At 45.0% G+C, this 20000-nt stretch overlaps 1 protein-coding gene and 1 long non-coding RNA gene across 2 annotated transcripts in view; one reads left to right on the top strand and one right to left on the bottom strand.

Annotated features, from left to right (window-relative positions):
- The window catches only part of LOC148130270 (uncharacterized), a 30713-nt gene extending 24316 nt beyond the window's left edge, over positions 1-6397 (top strand). The window contains exons 2-3 of the long non-coding RNA XR_015750182.1: positions 4637-4795; positions 5776-6397. This is a non-coding gene — a long non-coding RNA (uncharacterized LOC148130270). The remainder of the gene's footprint in view (positions 1-4636; positions 4796-5775) is intronic.
- LOC113429182 (uncharacterized) overlaps positions 1-20000 on the bottom strand; it is a 54163-nt gene that overhangs the window by 20270 nt on the left and 13893 nt on the right. The window contains exons 3-10 of the mRNA XM_087968948.1: positions 16591-16718; positions 12245-12353; positions 10396-10512; positions 7971-8032; positions 6023-6157; positions 4628-4813; positions 3140-3242; positions 455-596 (exon numbers count right to left, since the gene is read on the bottom strand). Coding sequence (XP_087825074.1) covers positions 455-596; positions 3140-3242; positions 4628-4813; positions 6023-6157; positions 7971-8032; positions 10396-10512; positions 12245-12353; positions 16591-16718 — 982 coding nt within the window. The remainder of the gene's footprint in view (positions 1-454; positions 597-3139; positions 3243-4627; positions 4814-6022; positions 6158-7970; positions 8033-10395; positions 10513-12244; positions 12354-16590; positions 16719-20000) is intronic.

Below are 20000 nucleotides of genomic sequence, written 5' to 3'. Positions count from 1 at the left end.
AGGAAGGAAAGGAAGAAAGGAAGGAAGGAAGGAAGGAAAGGAAGGAAGGAAGGAAAGGAAAGAAAAGGAAGAAAGGAAGGAAGGAAGGAAGGAAGGAAGGAAGGAAGGAAGGAAGGAAGGAAGGAAGGGAAGGAAGGAAGGAAAGGAAAGAAGGAAAGAAGGAAGGGAAGGAAAGGAAAAAGGAAAGGGAGGAAGAAAGAAGGAAAGGAAAGGAAGGAAGGAAGGAAAGGAAGGAAGGAAAAGAAATAACAGAATAACAGAGTTGGAAGGGACCTTGGAGGTCTTCTAGTCCAGCCCCCTGCTTAGGCAGGAAACCCTACACCATTTCAGACCAGTGGCTGCCCAGTCTCTTCTTAAAAACCTCCCGCGTTGGAACATCCACAACTTCATAATTATTTTTCTTTAAAGAGAACCGCACTCCTCCTTCTGACGGGAAGGTTTGCAAGAGGTTTACCTGGCAATAGCCATGCCGATGTAGTAGGAAAGAGGCATGATGGAGAGCAAGGCCAGGGTGAACTTAGTCACGGAGCTGGTGTAGTAATTGGGTTTATCAGCGTAGCCCAAAATCAGAGTCACGACGACCAACGGAAGGAGGTCTGAAGGTTCATGGGTCAGGAAAACGTGCCTGGAAGGAGGCTGAGCTGGTCGAGCTTGCAAAACAACGCTCAAGGGTAGGATCCGGTTAGTAGCGAGATGGTACAGCTAGTAATCTATGGTTGTTGACTAAACGGAGAAGTTGGAAATACATCCCGGAGGAAGGAACCTTAAGGCGCTTTTGCCTTGGCGCTCTCTGAGCTTGGCGGTTTTCTTGCAGACATTTCGTGACCCAACTAGGGAACATCATCAGTGTTAAAAGGAGTGGGGTTTGTGGAGAGGAGGAGGAGGAGGAGGAGGAGGAGGACTGCGAGGTCCTTGGCGCTCTCTGAGCTTGGTTGTTCTCTTGCAGACGTTTCGTGACCCAAGTAGGGAACATCACCAGTGTTATGAGTAGGGTTTGTGGAGGAGGAGGGGGAGGAGAACGGTTTGCTCTCTGTTTATATACATGTGGATTGTCCTTGTGTGTAAAATCAGCCATCCACAGGCACTCAGTGATAAACAACGGCTGCACACCATTCAAAAGAAACAATGAAAAAGCTACAGTATTAAACTATTAAAATAAAATAATAAAACAAAACAAAACAAAACAATAAAATTAAATTAAACAAAATAAATAATAAAACAAAACAGAATAAAGTAATAAAATAAAATAATACAATAATACAATAAAACAAAACAAAATAATAAAATAATACAATAAAACAAAACAATAAAATCAATAAATAATAAAATAAAATCAATAAAGAAAAGAAAAGAAAGAAAAGAAAAAGAGCGAAACACCTGCTTGCCAACAGTTAGCACCTAACGAAGCAGATATTAACAATAATCATACAAAACCAATAATGAAACAGTAAAGAATAGCTTAATCGAGGAATCATCAACGCCACTCAACCAATACTGACAGGGGAAACCACTGGTATATAAACAGAGAGCAAACCCCACTCCCTCCTAGCCCTGATGATGTTACCTAGTTGAGTCATAAAACGTCTGCAAGGAAATCACCCAGCTCAGAGAACAGCCAGGACCCCACAGTCCTCCTCCTCCTCTTCCTCCTCCTCCTCTCCATAAATCCCACTCCTTCTAGCACTGATGATGTTACCTAGTTGGATCATCAAACGTCTGCAAGAAAACAACCAAGCTCAGAAAGCACCAAATGCCCTCCTTCTCCTTCCTTCCTTCCTTCCTTCCTTCCTTCCTTCCTTCCTTCCTTCCTCCCCTCCTTCCTTCCTCCTCTTTCCTCCTTCTTTCTTCTCTTCTTCCTCCTCTCCACAAAGCCCATTCCCCCTTTAACACTGATGATGTTCCCTAGTCCTGTCATAAAATGTCTGCAGGAAAACAACCAAGCTCAGAGAGCACCAAGGGCCCCACAATTCTCGTCCTCCTCCTTTCTGCAAACCTTACTCCCTCCTAGCACTGATGATGTTACCTAGTAGGATCATAAAATGTCTGCCAGAAAACCACCAAGCTCAAAGGGCACCAGGGACCCCGCAGTTCAACTCTGAGCTACCAAGGTTTCTCTTCTACTGGCACTTCGATACTGTTGATTAGGAAACTTCCTGTTCCTATGAAGTCAACGGGTTGAGAACTTTCTTGAAGGACCCACAGCGGTGAAGCACATGAGACCAGGCCAATATCTCAGATGACCTCGGTTGAGCTACCGAGCGGTCCCAACAGCAAGTATTTTGACTCCGCGCAGTGCTCAGGAGTCAAACCTGATCTGGTGGCATCTTCTTCACCCTTTGTATGACCAGGAGCTCATCTTATGGACCGTTCTGACCAAAACTTATGGAGACACTAACAAACACACCTTAGTCCCCAAACCTGTTTTTCTGTATTTCAACAGCTGTGGATTTTAGTCATTCACAGCCCGTAATGAGTCTCAAACAGCTTGTAAATAGTCTCATGGAAGTCTGCCAAAGTCCTTCAGGATAAGTCTGATAAGCACCCACCTTTATCTCTTTGACACGGCTGCCAACGCCTAAATTTCCAATTAGTTATACAAGACCAAACAGAGCACAAAGTCAACACAGAGCGTCAGGTTTCAAACCGACCAGTACGAACAAAGTTGCTTCCTGCAAAGGCTCCTGTCCCTTTGCTCCTCCTTTATGTCTCATGGGAGGGGCCAATCACCTCCAAGCCTTACTCCTGAGTCGCCCCTTTTGTCTTAACTGTTCTTGCCTTCTGGCAGCTCTGCGCACACGCGCGCTGGGAATCAGGCTCCCCCTGCTCCTCCTCCTAGCTGCTGTCAGATTCTGGAGGCTCCGGAATCAGCACATAACGTCCAGATGAGCCCTGGCCCCGTCTCTGTGTCGGACGCAGATCCCTCGTCCGAGCCCTCCCCACACTCCAGGACTCTGGCCCGTGTTCCTCCCCACTGTCTTGATTCCGCTGCCGTCTCCTCAGGCTGCCGACGGAGCACCACATGGACATCCGTCAAAGAGAGGAGAGGCTAATGTCCTGCTTAGCATATCTCCCCAGAAGTTGAGGTAGATGTCACGGGAGATGCCCACCGCTGACCTTCCCACAGGCCCCAAAAGGATACTGACGGCAAAGATGTTGATCCCATCAACGGCGTATTTGTAATAATACGCGCTGACCGCGTGGTAACAACAAAGGACCACTTCCGCGTCTAAAGGGACTTCCGTCTGGAGCGGAGAAGGAAGACAAGAGGAGAATAAACCAAGATTATGCTCATTTTTGGTTCTAGGGGTGGCCTAGAGGTGGAGCTCTCGCCTCACCATCCTCAGGAGGCTGCGAGTTCGATCCTAGCTAGAAGCAGATATTTCTCTCTCTATTCATGATGAGAATACATCTGCTGAACAAAACTCCACACTGGTGACAGGAAGGGCATCCAGCCAGTAAAAACACTCTGCTAGCTCCATTCAGTTGCCCGGGCTTCACCCGGCAAGGGATTATGGGGTCGTTAAAAGACGATGATGCTGTTGCTCATTTTTTGTTCTACTGCAGGTAAGTCCTCGACTTATGGCCACAACTGAGCTCGAAATTTCTGACGCTAAGTGAGTTTTGCCCCGTTTTAGGACATTTCTTGCCACTTCTTGTTAAGTGAGTCACTGCACTTGTTCAGGGAATAATATGGGTATTAAGTGAATCCTGGGAGATTTAGATTAGCTAGGAAGCAGGAAACGGTTGCATTTCTTACTTTCTAGCTAATCTTTAGATCTTAAAAGCAGAGCCGAATCTTCCTTAGGACTGAAGCAGTGCAGACTCAGCTAGTCGATGGCAGAAACACAGATCTCTAAGTGAATCTGTGATTCTGGGAGCAACTCAATCTGCCTTCCTGCTTTGCCTGATTTGGGGTAAAAGTTGCTCTCTTTTTTTAAATAAAAAATTCAATATTTACATACATGGTGTTGATTTTATACATTTTATACACGTGAGTTGATTTTATGAGCTTGCTGGCTAGCAAGTGTTATGAGTTTGCTAGCAAGCAAATTTTATGTGACAGACTCAGGTAGCCGATGCCAGAAAGATAGATCTCTGAATGAATCTGTGATTCTGTGAGCAACTCAATCTGCCTGTTTGTTTTGCCTGATTTGGGGTAAAAGTTGCTCTTTTTTCAAATAAAAAAAAATCAATATTTATATAAATATTTATATTTACATACAAGCCATGCCCAGCCAGTCACATGACCACCAAGCCACACCCACAAATTAGACCACACCCACAGAACCAGTTAGTGGTCCCCGGGATTTAAAATTATGAGTTGGGTGGTCCCTGAGGTCCAAAAGGTTGGTGATCCTTGATCTGGTCCAAGCCCCTGCTTAGGCAGGAAACCCTGGACCATTTCAGGGGATCACGTGACCCCCCCCCCCCGGGACACTGCAACCGTCATAAATACGAGTCAGTTGCCAAGCGCTTGAATTTTGATCACGTGATTGGCGGGGACGTTGTCAGCGTGGCAAACGGCTAAAAGTCCCTTTTTTTCAGTGCCGTCCTAAATGTCCAATGGTCACTAAACGAACGGTTGCAATTCAAGGATGATCTGCAAAAGCCCCAAGCCCCTTCTCACCTTCCGTAGGCGCTGAATGTGGACGCACTCGGGGGGCAGGAGGAGAATCGTGGTGACGGTGCGCAGGCTCATCTTGGCCGTTGGGATGAAGAAGACCAGAAGCCAACAGAGGACGCAGAGCAGAACGTGGGCAAAGACCAGGAGAGGGAACCCAGCCAGGAGCCAGATGTAGGTGCTACTACGCCGCTACGTGGGGCAGGAAAGAGGAAGAGTTATGGCGGACGAGGTGGGGTCTCAGGAGCAGAATTGGAAACCACGGATGACTTACAAACAACTATTACTAGCTCAATGAACCCATGCTTCGCTACGAAACTATGTGGTGGGGCTTAGTTTTTGGGGAGGAAATTAAGGGGGGAAAAATTCTGCCTCTGCCTACCAGCATCCATCGGTTATTCATCTGGCTAGCGTCCTGCCAGTGTGTGAGAGAGTTGAGGGCTGTTTAGAAACTGAAACATGGAAAGTGAAACAGTATTTGCTGTGTGAGCAAGGGGACAGCAAGGAGCCTGGGCGTGGCTTAGCTCAACTGTTCTGTACTAAAGCTCCTTGGTGCGGCAGTGAAACTGAAAGTGAAACTCCTCTGCTTGTGTTTTGCATTTGGAAGAGATTTCTTTTCAGGTGGGGAAGGGAGTAGAACTCCTTAGCATCAGAGCATGTTAATAATTAATAATAATAAAATAAAATAAAATAAAAATAATAAATAAAATAAAATAAAATAAAATAAAATAAAATAAAATAAAATAAAATAAAATAATAAAATAAAATAAAATAAAATAAAATAAAATAAAAAATAAAATAAAATAATAATAAAATAAAATAATAAAATAAAATAATAAAATAATAATAAAATAAAATAAAAAAAATAAAAAAAATAAAATAATAAAATAAATAAAAAAAAATAAAATAAAATAAAATAAAATAAAATAAAATAAAATAAAATAAAATAAAATAATATAAATAAATAAATAATAAAATAAAATAATAAAAAAAAAATAATAAAATAAAATAAAATAAAATAAAAATAAAATAAAATAATAATAATAATAATAATAATAATAATAATAATAATAATAATAATAATAATAATAATAATAATAATATAGGAAATACTTCTAATACTCTGATGGTCATTTCAAAAAAACCTTTCTTAGTGAGCACCTGGTTTAACCCAATGGAATTCTGGGACTTGAAGTCCACAAATCTTAAAGGAGCCAAGATTGGAGATTCCTACATTATAAAACTGAAATCTGGCACCTTATCTCACCAACCAAGAAAGAAGCTACAACGCTTCTTGGAATGACCACGATTAGCGTTTCTTGGAACGATTCAGAAAAACACCCGCTTGCATCTTCTCTAGCCAAGCCAAGATGGAGGCAGACAGGACCCTAGGATCCTTACCCAGAAACCACAGCCGCCCATCTTACACGAATCCTGCCGGGGGAGCAAAGGAGTGGTGTCCTTCAGCACCTTGATCTCAGCGACGACGTGGTTCTTGTTGAAATTCATCTGGCAATCTGGACCGGGTCTTTTCATCTGGAAGAGGGAGAGAAGAACCAATCGGATTCCATCACCCCGCTCCGAAATTCGAGCAACCCGATCTGGAGCAAGGGGAGAATCCAGTGAAGGACTCTGGTTTTCCGGACCTCTTTCCTCCCACCTGCCGATGGGGGTCATCCAGAACAGAAATGCAACTTGGGAGATAAGTTGATTCCAGGGGTGGATGTTTTGACCCAGGCTTCATCAAATGAAATTAAACTTGTTTTAAAAGCAAAACCTATTTTATTTATTTATTTATTTATTTTTTAATTATTGATTTGATTTACCGTGTTTCTCATATAATAAGGCCGGGTCTTATTTTTTTTTGAGCCCCGAAAAAATGGCTAGGCCGTCTTTTCGGGGGTGACTTAATTTCCCCCCCTTGCATCTTCGGGCGGGCGGCGACGGCTTGGATGTTGACCTCGGCGTTCGTGGGACACTTCGTATTGGGGTCAATGCAGGCAGCACCATATCCGGGTGTGCAACAAAAGTACTTCCTAATGGCAAGCCCCCCCACCATTCCCCCCATTTTGCATGTTTTAATATAGGCCTTAATTTGGGGGGAGGGGCTTAATTTAATTTCATGCCTATAAAACATGCTGGGACTTCCTATTGGGGGAGGCTGTATTGTTGGAGAAACAGGGTATATTGCCGCCTGTTCGCCCATGGCGACTCATTTTATTGTAACCCTGGGAATTCCTTGCATTCTCAGCCAGAGCTAATCTTAAACAGTTCCCCAAGATAAGCACACACCTTTCAGTGCTGTGGAATGCTGCCAAAAACAGAAGTAATTATAACAGAAACCAACTGAAGTACCGGAAAAAAAAACCGACCAGAGTTCACAGAGCTTCAAGGAGGACTCGGAAACTATCAAACTACTTTGCTTCCTGCAAAGGTTTCTTCACCTTTGCCTGTCTTTTATCCCTTATGGGAGGGGCAATCACCTCCCAGCCTTACTTCCAAGTCGCCCCTTTTGTTTCAGCTGCTCTCATGTTCTAGCAGCTCTGTGCAAGTGCGCACTGGGAATAGGCTCCCTTTGTTCCTCTTCCTCACTGCTACCACACTCCGGAGGCTCCGGAGTCAGCACCTCACTCCCAGACGGTTCTGGCCCCATCCCTGCATCGGACGCAGGCCCTCATTCGAGTCTTCTCCAGACTCCCTGACTAGTCCCCTTTCTTCCTCACTGTCCGACGCCACTGCTGTCTGCACCAGCTGCCGGTGAACCACAACAGTGGGATTCAAAAATCCCAGCAACCGGTTCTCTGCCTGGTTGCTGGGTGACCATGGTGGGTGTGGCCTACCAGAACTTCCGGGAGCCTTAATTTTTTGCCTTCCCCAGGCTCCAGAGGCTTCCCTTGGGCCTCCAGGAGATCGAAAACAACCTCCCCCAGGCTCCGGAGGCCCTCCGGAAGTTGGAAACAGGCTTATTTCCGGACTTCCGGAACTTTTGGTTCGGCCCGTTTTTCCCAGAGCCTCCACGTCAACCATGAACTTACCTGCATCCAAACCGGGCTACATGGAGACTCCTGGGAGGGTGGGAGGGACCAGCCGGTCGGTTCAACTACCGGTTCAGTCAACCAGATGTAAATTTAACATCCAGTTTTGTCCTAACCGGTCCAAACCGGATGAATCCCACCCCTGGTTGATTCCAGCTTTCCCAGAATCCCCCTCAATCGGCTTCGATGAAGGTCCTGCTGATTGGGGGAACTCTTAGGATCTGGAGAAAGCCACCCGCCAGGCTTGAAGGAAGATGCTTCAGCCATCCCAGAATGCCTTCCCTTCGAGGTGAACCTCCAACTTTCGTCCTCACCTTCTGAATTACTTTGCCGAACGGCCAGAGAAAATATCCCGCAAGCTTCCAGCAGAGTTTTCCTAAAATTGGGAAGAGTGTCAGAGCATATTCATGAACTGGAATAGAGTATGGTAACAAGGTCAGCCAATGAGGACTGTTTGGAAACTAAAACTAGAAGCAGCCTAGGCTGGAAACTGAAACTAGAAGTAGCGTAGGCTGGAAACTGAAACTAGAAGCAGCCTAGGCTGGAAACTGAAACTAGAAGCAGCCTAGGCTGGAAACTGAAACTAGAACTGAAACTAGAAGTAGCCTAGGCTGAAACTGAAACTAGAACTGAAACTAGAAGTAGCCTAGGCTGGAACTGAAACTAGAAGCAGCCTAGGCTGGAAACTGAAACTAGAACTGAAACTAGAAGCAGCCTAGGCTGGAAACTGAAACTAGAACTGAAACTAGAAGTAGCCTAGGCTGGAAACTGAAACTAGAAGCAGCCTAGGCTGGAAGCTGAAACTAGAAGCAGCCAGGCTGGAAACTGAAACTAGAACTGAAACTAGAAGTAGCCTGGGCTGGAACTGAAACTAGAACTGAAACTAGAAGTAGCCTAGGCTGGAAACTGAAACTAGAAGCAGCCTAGGCTGGAAACTGAAACTAGAACTGAAACTAGAAGCAGCCTAGGCTGGAAACTGAAACTAGAACTGAAACTAGAAGTAGCCTAGGCTGGAAACTGAAACTAGAAGCAGCCTAGGCTGGAAACTGAAACTAGAAGCAGCCTGGGCTGGAAACTGAAACTAGAACTGAAACTAGAAGTAGCCTAGGCTGGAAACTGAAACTAGAAGCAGCCTAGGCTGGAAACTGAAACTAGAAGCAGCCTAGGCTGGAAACTGAAAAGAACTGAAACTAGAAGCAGCCTAGGCTGGAAACTGAAACTAGAACTGAAACTAGAAGTAGCCTAGGCGTGGCTCTATATTAAGCTCTGCAGCTCTGAAGCTGTGTTGAAGCTCTGAGTCTGTCTATTGAAGATGAAACTGCTTCTCTCCTCTGCTGTGTGTCTTGCTTGCCCGCTGAACTAAAGTGAAACTGATGTCTGTTTCTGTCTGAGTTTGCTCCATGTTGGAGAAATCTACCACTGGTATTGTAAAATTTACTTTATATGTTTATAAAGAAGTTAAATAAAGCCTCAGTCATCTGAGTTTACTTTTCTGGCACCGAATTTATGCCGCAAAACTCTGAACAAAGAGAACGGAGGAGAAAGATGGGAGATATTTCTCCTTGGATGGACAATCCAGTGGTGGAATTCAATTTTTTTTATTTTTTTTACTACCGGTTCTCTGGGCATGGCTAGGCGGGCATGGCCAGGAGGTCATGTGACTGGGTGGGCATGGCTATGTGCACTCCGTTTTTGGCCTAGTGGGTCTCAGGGAAGTGGGTGCTGAAAAAAAGAAGCATTTTGAAGGTAAGGACCACAGCGAGGGGGGTAAATACAATTTAGATTAGCTAGACAGCAAGAAATCAGATGATTTCCTGCTTTCTAGCTCAGTGGTCGCCAACCAGTGGGCCGGGGACCACTGGTGGTCCATGAGAAAATTTTGGTGGTCTGCAGAGAAATGTCCCCCCAAATCAATTAATCCAGGCTGTGCGGGAACACAAGGCTTCGCCGCCCACATGGCCCATGGCAACACAAGGCTTGTGTCACTTGCATTGCGCACAACACGAGGGAGTGAGGGGAGGGGGAAAAGGTGGAGGGGGGAAACTTTCCTCACTCTCTCCATGCACCTGGCCTGGCCACTGGGCTGCTTCTTTCCGCTTCTTTCTCCTTCTGCTTTTGGCTGCACGCAAGGAAAGCAGCAAAAGTCTTTCTTTCTCTCCCACAAACTCCGACAGAAATGAGTCTTTGGGACCCTGCAAGGCCTCCTGCTCCAAAAGGCTGCAAAGACTCATTTCTGGTGGAGTTTGGGGGAGAGAAAGAAAGACTTCTGCGGCTTCTGCTGCTTTCCTTGCATGAAGCCAAAAGTCTCTCTCTCTCTCTCTCTCCCCCTGAGAACGGAACTGGAGATGGTATCCTGCAATCCCAAATAAAGAACGATCAATCGGTAGGAAAACGGGGTGGGGAATTTTTCTGCAGACTTTTGGGGGATTTTCCCAGGGTCTCTGGTCCACGGGATTTAAAATGATGAGTTTGGTCATCTGGTCCCTGAGGTCCAAAAGGTTGGCGACCCCCTGTTCTAGCTAATCTAAATCACGCGGCACAGCTGATCATCGGAAATATTGGTCCAGCTGAACCGGTAGCATTTTTTTTTTTACTACCGGTTCAGTCAAACTGGGCCGAACTGGAACAATCGCTTGCACACACATGGACACATATGCCTCCATGCGCCTCCTGCTCCGAGGAGCCAGGATTCCCCCCCCCCGCCATTTTCCAAGGATACTTGTCACCACACATCCTCACCGTACGGAGCTCCCAGCACGGTGAGGAACATCAGAAGGGAGACCAAGATGTAGAGTAGAGAGAGCCACCATCCAAACAAGAGCAGGTAGAAGAGGTTGCCACAAGTCAGCATAGAACCTGGAGAAGACACAACCGCGGGGAAAGACAACAAGTCAACTTTGGACACCGCCTGGCCTTCAAAGTTAGCAATCTTGGACAGACTTGTTCAATGGAGATCCAAGTCCATCCTTGGTGCCTAAAACGTCATCCTTGACTTACAACCACAACCGAGCCCAACATTTTTTTTTCTTTTTAAATTGATTTTCTATTCAATACATTTCTCAGTGCTTAATAAACATCGTGTTGTCTGGGTAATTAATTTGCTTAACCATACAAATTTACATTCTTAATCTCCACCCCCCTTTTTTCCCCAACTGTTGGTAAAATAAGATTCCACGTTTGAAAATATTATACATCTTGTTTCTGTTTAATTTTCTTTTTTTTTTTCTTTCCTTTTTTGCTATATAAAGAAAGAGCAACAATTTCAACATCTATATAAACATGTGTTGTCTGGTTACAATTAGTTTGAGCAATAAACATCTCCTGATAGTAATAATGTTCCTTAGTAGTGCTCATATAATAACAGTGTTTCCTCATCATAATAATATATTAATACTAATTCACAATAATAAACATATTGTAATAAGTCCTCATAGTAAAATTAGTCCTTCTCTTATAATTTTAATTGTTCTAAATTCTGTTTCGGTTAGTTAAACATTGATAAAACAAATCCCATATTTCAAAATATTCTGTGTGCTCCTCCTCTTTAATTTCAAGTGTTAATCTATCAATTTCTGCCCATTCTAGTGTCTTTTTTATTCTCTTCTGTATGGACCTCCACATTTTTCCAATCTTGTGCAAATACAATTCTAGCCACTGTTAATTCATGTAGTATTAGATACACAGTCCCTTTATTATATTTTTCTGGTATAATACCCAACAGAGATATTTCTGGTTTTAGATCAATATGTCCCTGTTATTCTATGTCATGCCCTTGTCGGAGTCTGAATCCGAGGAGGAAGACGAACAGCTGACAGGGAGTGGGAGTGTGGCTTCGTTGGTTGTGGAGGAAACTGTGGAAGGGCAAAGCCCGGCTGGGCAGAGAGGGGGAGAGGTAGAACAAGGGAGAGGAAGTTCAGAGGAAGACCCAAGCCCACCCCCTCTTCATCCTAGGGCACGCAGGGAGGAATGGAGAAGGGAGCAACGTGGGTTGTGTGGCTTACGGGGGAGGAAAGGGACCTGATTCCCTTCATTAGCCACAGCTGGGAATGAGAGTTTAAAAGAGATGCATGCTGAGTGCGGCAGCTGCTGGGAACCAACGTGAGTTTATCTTGTGTTGATTTTGGTTATCTGTGTTCCTGGCATCCTCCTAACCAGGTTGAATTATTGCCGTGCCTTCACATCTGGAATTCCTTCTCCTGCCCTGCTGGACCAATTATCTCATTTAGCCTTGATTGGACTTCTAGTTACAGTTTTTGTTGACCACGTTTTGGACTTGATTCTCTGCAGCCAAAGGCTGTTCTTGGGAGAGTTTTTCTCTAGCCCAAAAGGTAACCAGGACATTGGGGGAAAAGTTGGAGCTAATAAAGGGACTTCTACAGATTATCTGACTGTGTTGCCTTTGTGCCACACCCCTTTGCGTCATCATATTCTATGTGTTCCTGCTTGAGCAGGGGGTTAGATTAGATGACCTCCAAGGTCCCTTTGAACTCTGTTATTCTAATGATTCTGTAAGCTGGGCTGTAGCTGTTCTCTCAAGACTGTTTAGTTGGTCTAATCCTAGGACAGCAATCCTAGCCTTAGACTTTACCTGTTGGACTTTTGATGGTAGTCAGGTTGGAGTAGAGCTCTTTGACAATTTCTGACCGTTCCTCCCATGGCCGAGCTGTGACATGGCTCTTCCATTTCTTAAATCCAAACTGTGTGAAGAAGGACGACAAATGTGAATTAAAATGAATTTAAAGATAAATACCGCCAAAAGATCCGATACCTGATTATACATATAATAACGGTGGTAAGAATTGTGGTAGCTCAGGCTTGAAAAATGTCTACCACTCCGTCAGGTGAAGACATAATTCGTAAAATCTTGGAATGTGCAGAGATGGATAGACTCACAATGAAATTAAATGACAAAGAAGACTCAGGATATTACTAAATCTGGAACATTTGGTATCAATGGATAGACAGTAAAATATGATAAATATTGATTCAAAGAATAAATAATATTGGCATATTGGTATATAGGTAGGATCAATGAGAAACGGTTGAAATTTAGAAACTGTCAGAAAATGGAGATTTATATAAATATTCATATTTAGATTTATAATATTTATGTAGTTATATTGTATAGCTAAAAATGTATACCGTATCTCCTCTTATGGCTATATATAGAGCATAGTGCATAGACTATAATTATATAGATTTATCTCTGACCTTTTTTAGGTATATAGATGTACTTAGTGTTAATATGATATTCTTTCTCTTCTTTGAACCATCAACCTATATATATGAATTACTTTTTTATTAATATTATTAAGGCACTGTGAATTAGTATTACTAATACTATAAATAACTGTCAAGTGTTAATTGTATGTACTGTATTTATTGTACTGTCAAGAAAACAATGTTGAAAGTTATTGATACATCTTCTATTATAGAAATTTTTGTAAACTTTTTAATATTTTGAAGTTTGTAAACTTTTTAATATTTTGAATTTCAATAAAGAATTTTTTTTAAAAAGATTCTGCTTGCTAGCACACTTTCACCAAAAACAAAAAACAAAAAAATGAATTTACTAAAGGAATACGAAAAGCGATTTCTCTTTATACCACACATACACGTAATCCTCAACTTACTGTCCAAATTTTCCCTTGGTAATTGAGACAGTTTGCTCACTCTGCTTGGTCCGCAAACCGTCATAAGTACGAGGCCGTTGTTAATCATCTGAATTTTGACTGTATACAGGTAGTCCTCAGTTTATGACTGCAATTTGTGCTATTGAAAATGTGTGGAACACTGAGTGATAATATTAAAGTATTAGTAACTTAACAGTAATAAGTATATTGGGTGAAGAAATGTTATTGATATCTACATATATTTTGGGGGGAAAGTGATAAACAAACCACAAAGAGAGAATAATATTGTTTAAAAACAATGAGGTGAATATAGAAAAAAAAATCCAACGAACAGGAAAATAAAAAAAAAAATAAGTACAAATTGGGAAAATAGTATAATATATATTGATACATAAAATATTATAATTATAATGAGTATATCAAGGCTAGAAGATGGAAGAGAAAAACTCTGTATATGTAATTGTATTATTACTGTTAACATTGTGTGTGAAATATATTAACCCAGTCATTAAAAGAAGAAACCCTCCCATACTACCACCTTCTACAATACTAGACAACACAGCATCAAGAGCAGAGACCTTCAAATTTCTGGGTTCTACTATATCACAAGACCTAAAATGGACACCTAACATCAAAAATGTCATCAAAAAAGCCCAACGAAGAATGTTCTTTCTGCGCCAACTCAGAAAGCTCAAACTGCCCAAGGAGCTGCTGATCCAGTTCTACAGAGGGATGATGGAGTCGGTCATCTGCACCTCTATCACTGTCTGGTTTGGTTCTGCAACCCAACAGGACAGACACAGACTCCAGAGAGTAATTAGGACTGCAGAAACAACAATTACTACCAACCTGCCTTCCATGGAGGACCTGTATCCTGCACGAGTCCAAAAGAGGGCTGTGAAAATATCTACAGACCCCTCACATCATGAACATAAACTGTTTCAGCTCCTACCCTCAAAATGACATTATACAGAGCATTGTTGCACACCAGAACAGCTAGGCACAAGGGGAGTTTTTTCTTCCCCAAACGCCATCACTCTGCTAAACAAATAATTCCCACAACAATGCCCAATTATTTACTAAGTCTGCACTACTATCACTATTAATCTTCTCATCACTCCTTATCACCCATCCCCTCCCATTTGTGACTGTATGACTGTAACTTTGTCGCTTGTATCCTTACGATTTATATGGACTGTTTCCTAGTATGATTTAATTGCTTATTGTACCCTATGACCATCATTAAGTGTTGTACCTTACGATTCTTGACGAATGTATCTTTTCTTTTTATGTCCACTGAGAGCATTTGCACCAAGACAAATTCCTTGTGTGTCCAACCACACTTGGCCAATAAAGAATTCTATTCTATTCTATCCTATTCTATTCCTATTTTCTATTCTATTCTATCCTATTCCTATTCTATCCTATTCCTATTCGATTTTTTCTATTCTATTCTATTCTTATTGTACCCTATGACTATCATTAAGTGTTGTACCTGATGATTCTTGACGAATGTCTCTTTCCTTTTATGTCCACTGAGAGCATTTGCACCAAGACAAATTCCTTGTGTGTCCAACCACACTTGGCCAATAAAGAATTCTATTCTATTCGATTACACTATCCATAAAAAATGTTGGTTGTTAAAATATATATTTTTTAAAACAAGGCCAGTTGTTAATTGTCTGAATTTTGACTATATACAAGTAATCAGAGGTGGGCTTCCAAAATTTTAGCAACCAGTTCTCTGCCCGGCTGCTGGGTGGGCGTGGCCATGGTGGGCGTGGCCTAGTTGGCCTCCTGCACCATGGGGAGGGGCCTGTTTTTGCCCTTCCTGGGCTCCGGAGGCTTTTGTTGAGCCTCCGGGAGGGCAAAAACGGCCTCCCCCAGGATACGGAGGCCCTCTGGAGGCCAGAAACGGGCCTGTTTCTGGCCTTCTGAAGCCTCCGGGAGCAGGGGAGGGATGCTCTCGGTTCGGCCCAGTTCTATAGAAGAGCAGCTGACACCGAACCGGTTCGCTACGATGACCTTCTGGTCGTCTATTTGGCCCACCCACCAAAACACACTCTCACCAAAACCAGTAGTAACACCGGTTGAATCCCAACCCTGTCCGGGAGGCCCGGAAAGGCCCTGCGCTTTCCTCACATCCAAAACGGGCCACGTGGGGACTCCTGGGAAGGGCGGGAAGGGAGGGGCAGGGGTGGGGTGGGGTGGGATTTACCAGTTTGCCGAACTAGTAATTAAAAATGATAAAATTAGCAACCGGTTCGCCTGAACCGGGGCGAACCGGTAACAGCACACCCCTGTGAGGTAATCGTCAATTTATGTCCACAATTGAGCCCAGAGTTCATCTGGTTAAGTGAGGAATTTTTTTGCTGGAAATGTAATCAGACACCGGGCACTTATCACCCCATGTGGTGGACATGTCTGAAAGCAAAGAAATATCAGACAAAAATACGTACATAGTTAGGGAAAAAAAACGTTAAAGCTGCGGATAGATTATAAGCCAGAAATATTTTTGTTAGGTGTAATACAAAAAATATGATAAGAATTTGTATGACATGTTTGGACAGCAGCAAGAATTGTGCACAATATTGGAAAAAGGAGGAAACTCTGAGAGAAGAAAATGCAATTAAAAAATATTAGATTGTGCACAAACGGATAGACTGACATTAAAGAGAAAAGGAAAAGAAAATGGTTGGATTTTCGCATGGAACTTTATTTTATAAATGGTTGGATAATAGAGATAGAAAATAGGAGAGAGGAAAAAAATTTATGTAAGCAAATTGACCCAGATATTATACTGTTCACAGAGCACTTATGTATGTTAAATGAAAATGTATAAATAAACTGTTTTTTTAAAAAGTGAGGAATTGGTTGAGTTTTGCATCGTTTTATGACATTTCTTGCCACAGAGGTTAAGTGAATCGCTGCCGGTGTTAAGTTAGTAACACGGTTGTTAAATGAATCTGGTTTCCCCTTTGGTTCGCTGGTCGGACGTTCACAAATGGGGATCACGTAACCTTGGGACACTGCAACTGTCATAAGTACATGCCAGTTGCCAAGCCTCTGAATTTTGATCACATGACCACAAGGACGCTTGTGGTTGCAACAGTGAGAATCGGGTTTTAAGTCCTTATTTAGAGCTGTTGTAACTTTGGTCACTAAATGAAGCGCCATAAAGATCTTCCTTTCTCCAGGGACCGTTGCTGAGATAGCCACCATGTCCCCCTCGCTAACCCCTGGCACCCCCAAACTCGGCTTTTCCTCCTTCCCCAGCCCAAGGAGACCCTCACACGCCAACCTTGTAATTGTTTGAGAGGCGGTGGGCTTCCACCTCGTTCTCGGCCATAAGCCTCATCTTCTGCAGGCATCTGTCGCACGTCTGAACTTCCTCGGAGTGATGCAGGCAGCAGCCCTGGCTGGAGACCACTAGGTAAACAGAAGGAGGTTAGAAGTTGGTGGAGACCTTGGCCTGGCATCCCATTAAACCACAGTTTAATCTGCCAATCATCATCGTAATTTAATGACTCCATAATCCCTTGCAGGGTGGAGTCTAGGCAACTAAATGGAGCTGAGAATTTACTGGCCGGATGCCCCTCCTGTCACCAATGTGGGGTTATATTCGGCAGTTATATTCTCCTTGTGCCCAGAGAGAGAAATATTTGCCTCCACCTAGGATTGAACCCACAGCCTCCTGATGGTGAGGCTGTGTCCGAATTTTGATCACGTCATCACAGGGATGCGGCAATGGTTGTAAGTGTGAAAAAAGGGCCCTCCGTCGCTTTTTTCAGTGCTGTTGTAACTTCGGTCACTAAACGAGGACTGCTTGTAGTGTAACCCACATTTCAAAGACCTTGTTGAGAGTGAGTAGGTCTTCTCAGGCCCCGTGGCCTGGATTTGAACCCCCCCCCATCTACAAAGTGGCCCCCTCCCTCTTCCTTCCACTGGCCTTAGATTTGGGTGGGTGGGACGTCAGCCCCTCAATGCATCCATTCTTCCTACAAGACGTGTAATCGCTGTGAATAATTTGATTTTCAAGGCTAGTTTGCAGTAGAAAGTCCCCTTGTTTTCAGGATTGACAGCCTATTCCTCAGTGGTGCAGTGGTTAGAGTGCAGTACCGCAAGCTACTTCGGCTGCCTGCTGGCTGCCTGCAATTTGGCAGCTCGAATCCCACCAGGCTCCAGGTTGACTCAGCCTTCCCTCCTTCCGAGGTGGGTAAAATGAGGACCCAAATTGTTGGGGGCAAGAGGTTGACTCTGTAAACCGCTTAGAGAGGGCTGGAAAGCACCACGAAGTGGTATATAAATCTAAGCTATTGCTAAGTTGGAAGGAAGGAAGGAACAAGGGAAGGTAGGAGGGAAGGGTTGGAGGAAGGAAGGAAGGAAGGAAGGAGAGTCATGGTGGGGCAGTGGTTAGAATGCAGTACTGCAGACTATCTCACGGCCCACTGCCAGCAGTTCGATTCTGACCAGCTCCAGGTTGACTTAGCCTTCCATCCTTCCGAGGTGGGTAAAATGAGGACCCAGATGGTTGGGGGCAAGAGGCTGACTCTGTAAACCTCTTAGAAAGGAGTATAAAGCACTATAAAGCAGTATATAAGTGCTATTACTTTTGCTATTCCTGCTCTCCCGCCAAACTTAAATTATTGCTTTTAAATGATTTAAGAATAAATAATCAAGAATATAAATATCAATAAGAATTTCAATTATCGCTCTCTCCAGCATTTGGAGATACAGCTAGTTCCGGGGGTGGCTGGTTACCGGTTCGCCCCGGTTCACCTGAACCGGTTGCTAAGCGATAGCTAAATCCCACCCCTGGCTGACCCTGCCCACCTGCCCCGCCCAGGAGTCCCCATGAGGCCCGTTTTGGATCCCAGGTAAGGACAGGACCCTGCAGAGGCTCAGGGAGGGCAAAAAATGGGCCTCCCAGCGGCTCAAGAATAGCCTCCAGAATCCGGGGAGGGCGAAAAACGGGCCTCTCGCTGTGGTGCAGGAATGTCAACTAAAAAATACTTCTTTGGTCTTTTTAGTTGCCAGCAGAAAGGGAAAGCAGTGCATTCCTTAAATGCCTCAGATAATTGTTAGGCAGCCGAAGCTGTTGGCTCGCAAGATGATTACTGGAGAGCATGATGGATGACTGTTCTGACCCAAACCTTGTTCCAAGGAAGTAAACACCAAACAGAGGTAACAGCAAAACCTTTTAATGATTCTTTACGAATTCCGTTCCTTCCCGGTGAAAAGGCTGTTTCAAACTCATTGTCTCTGATAAGAACGAGCCTTGCCAAGGTTGTGCAAGGCTGCCAAGAACACTGGATAAAGTTGTCAAGAAATATTTCAAACACAAAGAGTCTCCAAACATAAACTAAGAGAGTCCAAACATCCACAAGGCTCAAGTGCAAAAACTTCTTTGCTTCCTGCAAAGAACTCCGGTTTCTCAGCTGGCTTTTGTCTCTTAAGGGAGGGGCCTTACTCTCGAGTCACCTGTGCTGCTGCAGCTGCTCTTTCCTTCGAGCAGCCCTGTGCGCATGCGCACTTGGCACAGGCTCCTCGGGGACCTCTTCCTCACTGCTGCCAGCCTCCACAACCTCCAAAGGCAGCACCCCACTCCCTGATGGTCCTGGGCCCCATCCCTGCATCCCACGCAGGCCCCTCATCTGAGTCCTCGCTCTCCGAGGCCTCAGCCGTCCGCACCTGCTGCCGGCGAACCACAACAATGACTCTTGGCTATGGAAGTGTCCCATTGGAGAATATACACCCAGGGGGTGGAGGGAAGACCAGGGTCAAAGGGGAAATGAATGATGTGCCTTAGAGTCGGCTGCACCCAGGTAACGCCGACATGGTCGCTCCTAATAAATCCATTTTTTTTAAACCGCTAAAGAGTCATGATTTAAATGGGCGTGTATTGTTGGGGCCCTGGCCCCACCCACCACGGCCATGCCCTGTGACTAGGCCACACCCACCATGGCCATGCCCTGTGACTAGGCCCCACCCACCATGGCCATGCCCTGTGACTAGGCCCCACCCACCATGGCCATGCCCTGTGACTAGGCCCACCACCATGGCCAGCCACGCCCACCACGGCCATGCCCTGTGACTAGGCCCACCACCAGGCCATGCCTGTGACGCCCACCACGGCCATGCCCTGAGACTAGAGCCCACGCCCACCACGGCCATGCCCTGTGGCTAGGCCACACCCACCACGGCCACGCCCTGTGGCTAGGCCACACCCACCACGGCCACGCCCTGTGGCTAGGCCACACCCACCACGGCCACGCCCTGTGACTAGGCCCCGCCCACCACGGCCACGCCCTGTGACTAGGCCCACCCACCACGGCCATGCCGTGACTAGGCCCCACCCACCATGGCCATGCCCTGTGACTAGCCCCACCCACCATGGCCATGCCCACTAGGCCCCACCCACCATGGCCATGCCCTGTGACCACCATGGCCATGCCCTGTGACAGGCCCGCCCACCATGGCCACGCCCTGTGGCTAGAGCCCCGCCCACCATGGCCACGCCCTGTGGCTAGGCCCACCCACCAGGCCACGCCCACCACCGGCCATGCCCTGTGGCTAGGCCCCACCCACCACGGCCATGCCCTGTGGCTAGGCCCCACCCACCACGGCCATGCCCTGTGACTAGGCCACGCCCACCACGGCCATGCCCTGTGCTAGGCCACGCCCACGCCACACCATGGCCACGCCCTGTGG

Source organism: Notechis scutatus, chromosome 6 (assembly GCF_049901735.1).
Source record: "Notechis scutatus isolate UNSWTSFEM ecotype Mainland chromosome 6, rNotScu1.2, whole genome shotgun sequence".
In the NCBI taxonomy this organism is placed as follows: domain Eukaryota; kingdom Metazoa; phylum Chordata; class Lepidosauria; order Squamata; family Elapidae; genus Notechis; species Notechis scutatus.
The sequence above is the reverse complement of the archived record's forward strand: the minus strand, read 5'-3'. Positions and strand labels throughout refer to the sequence as shown.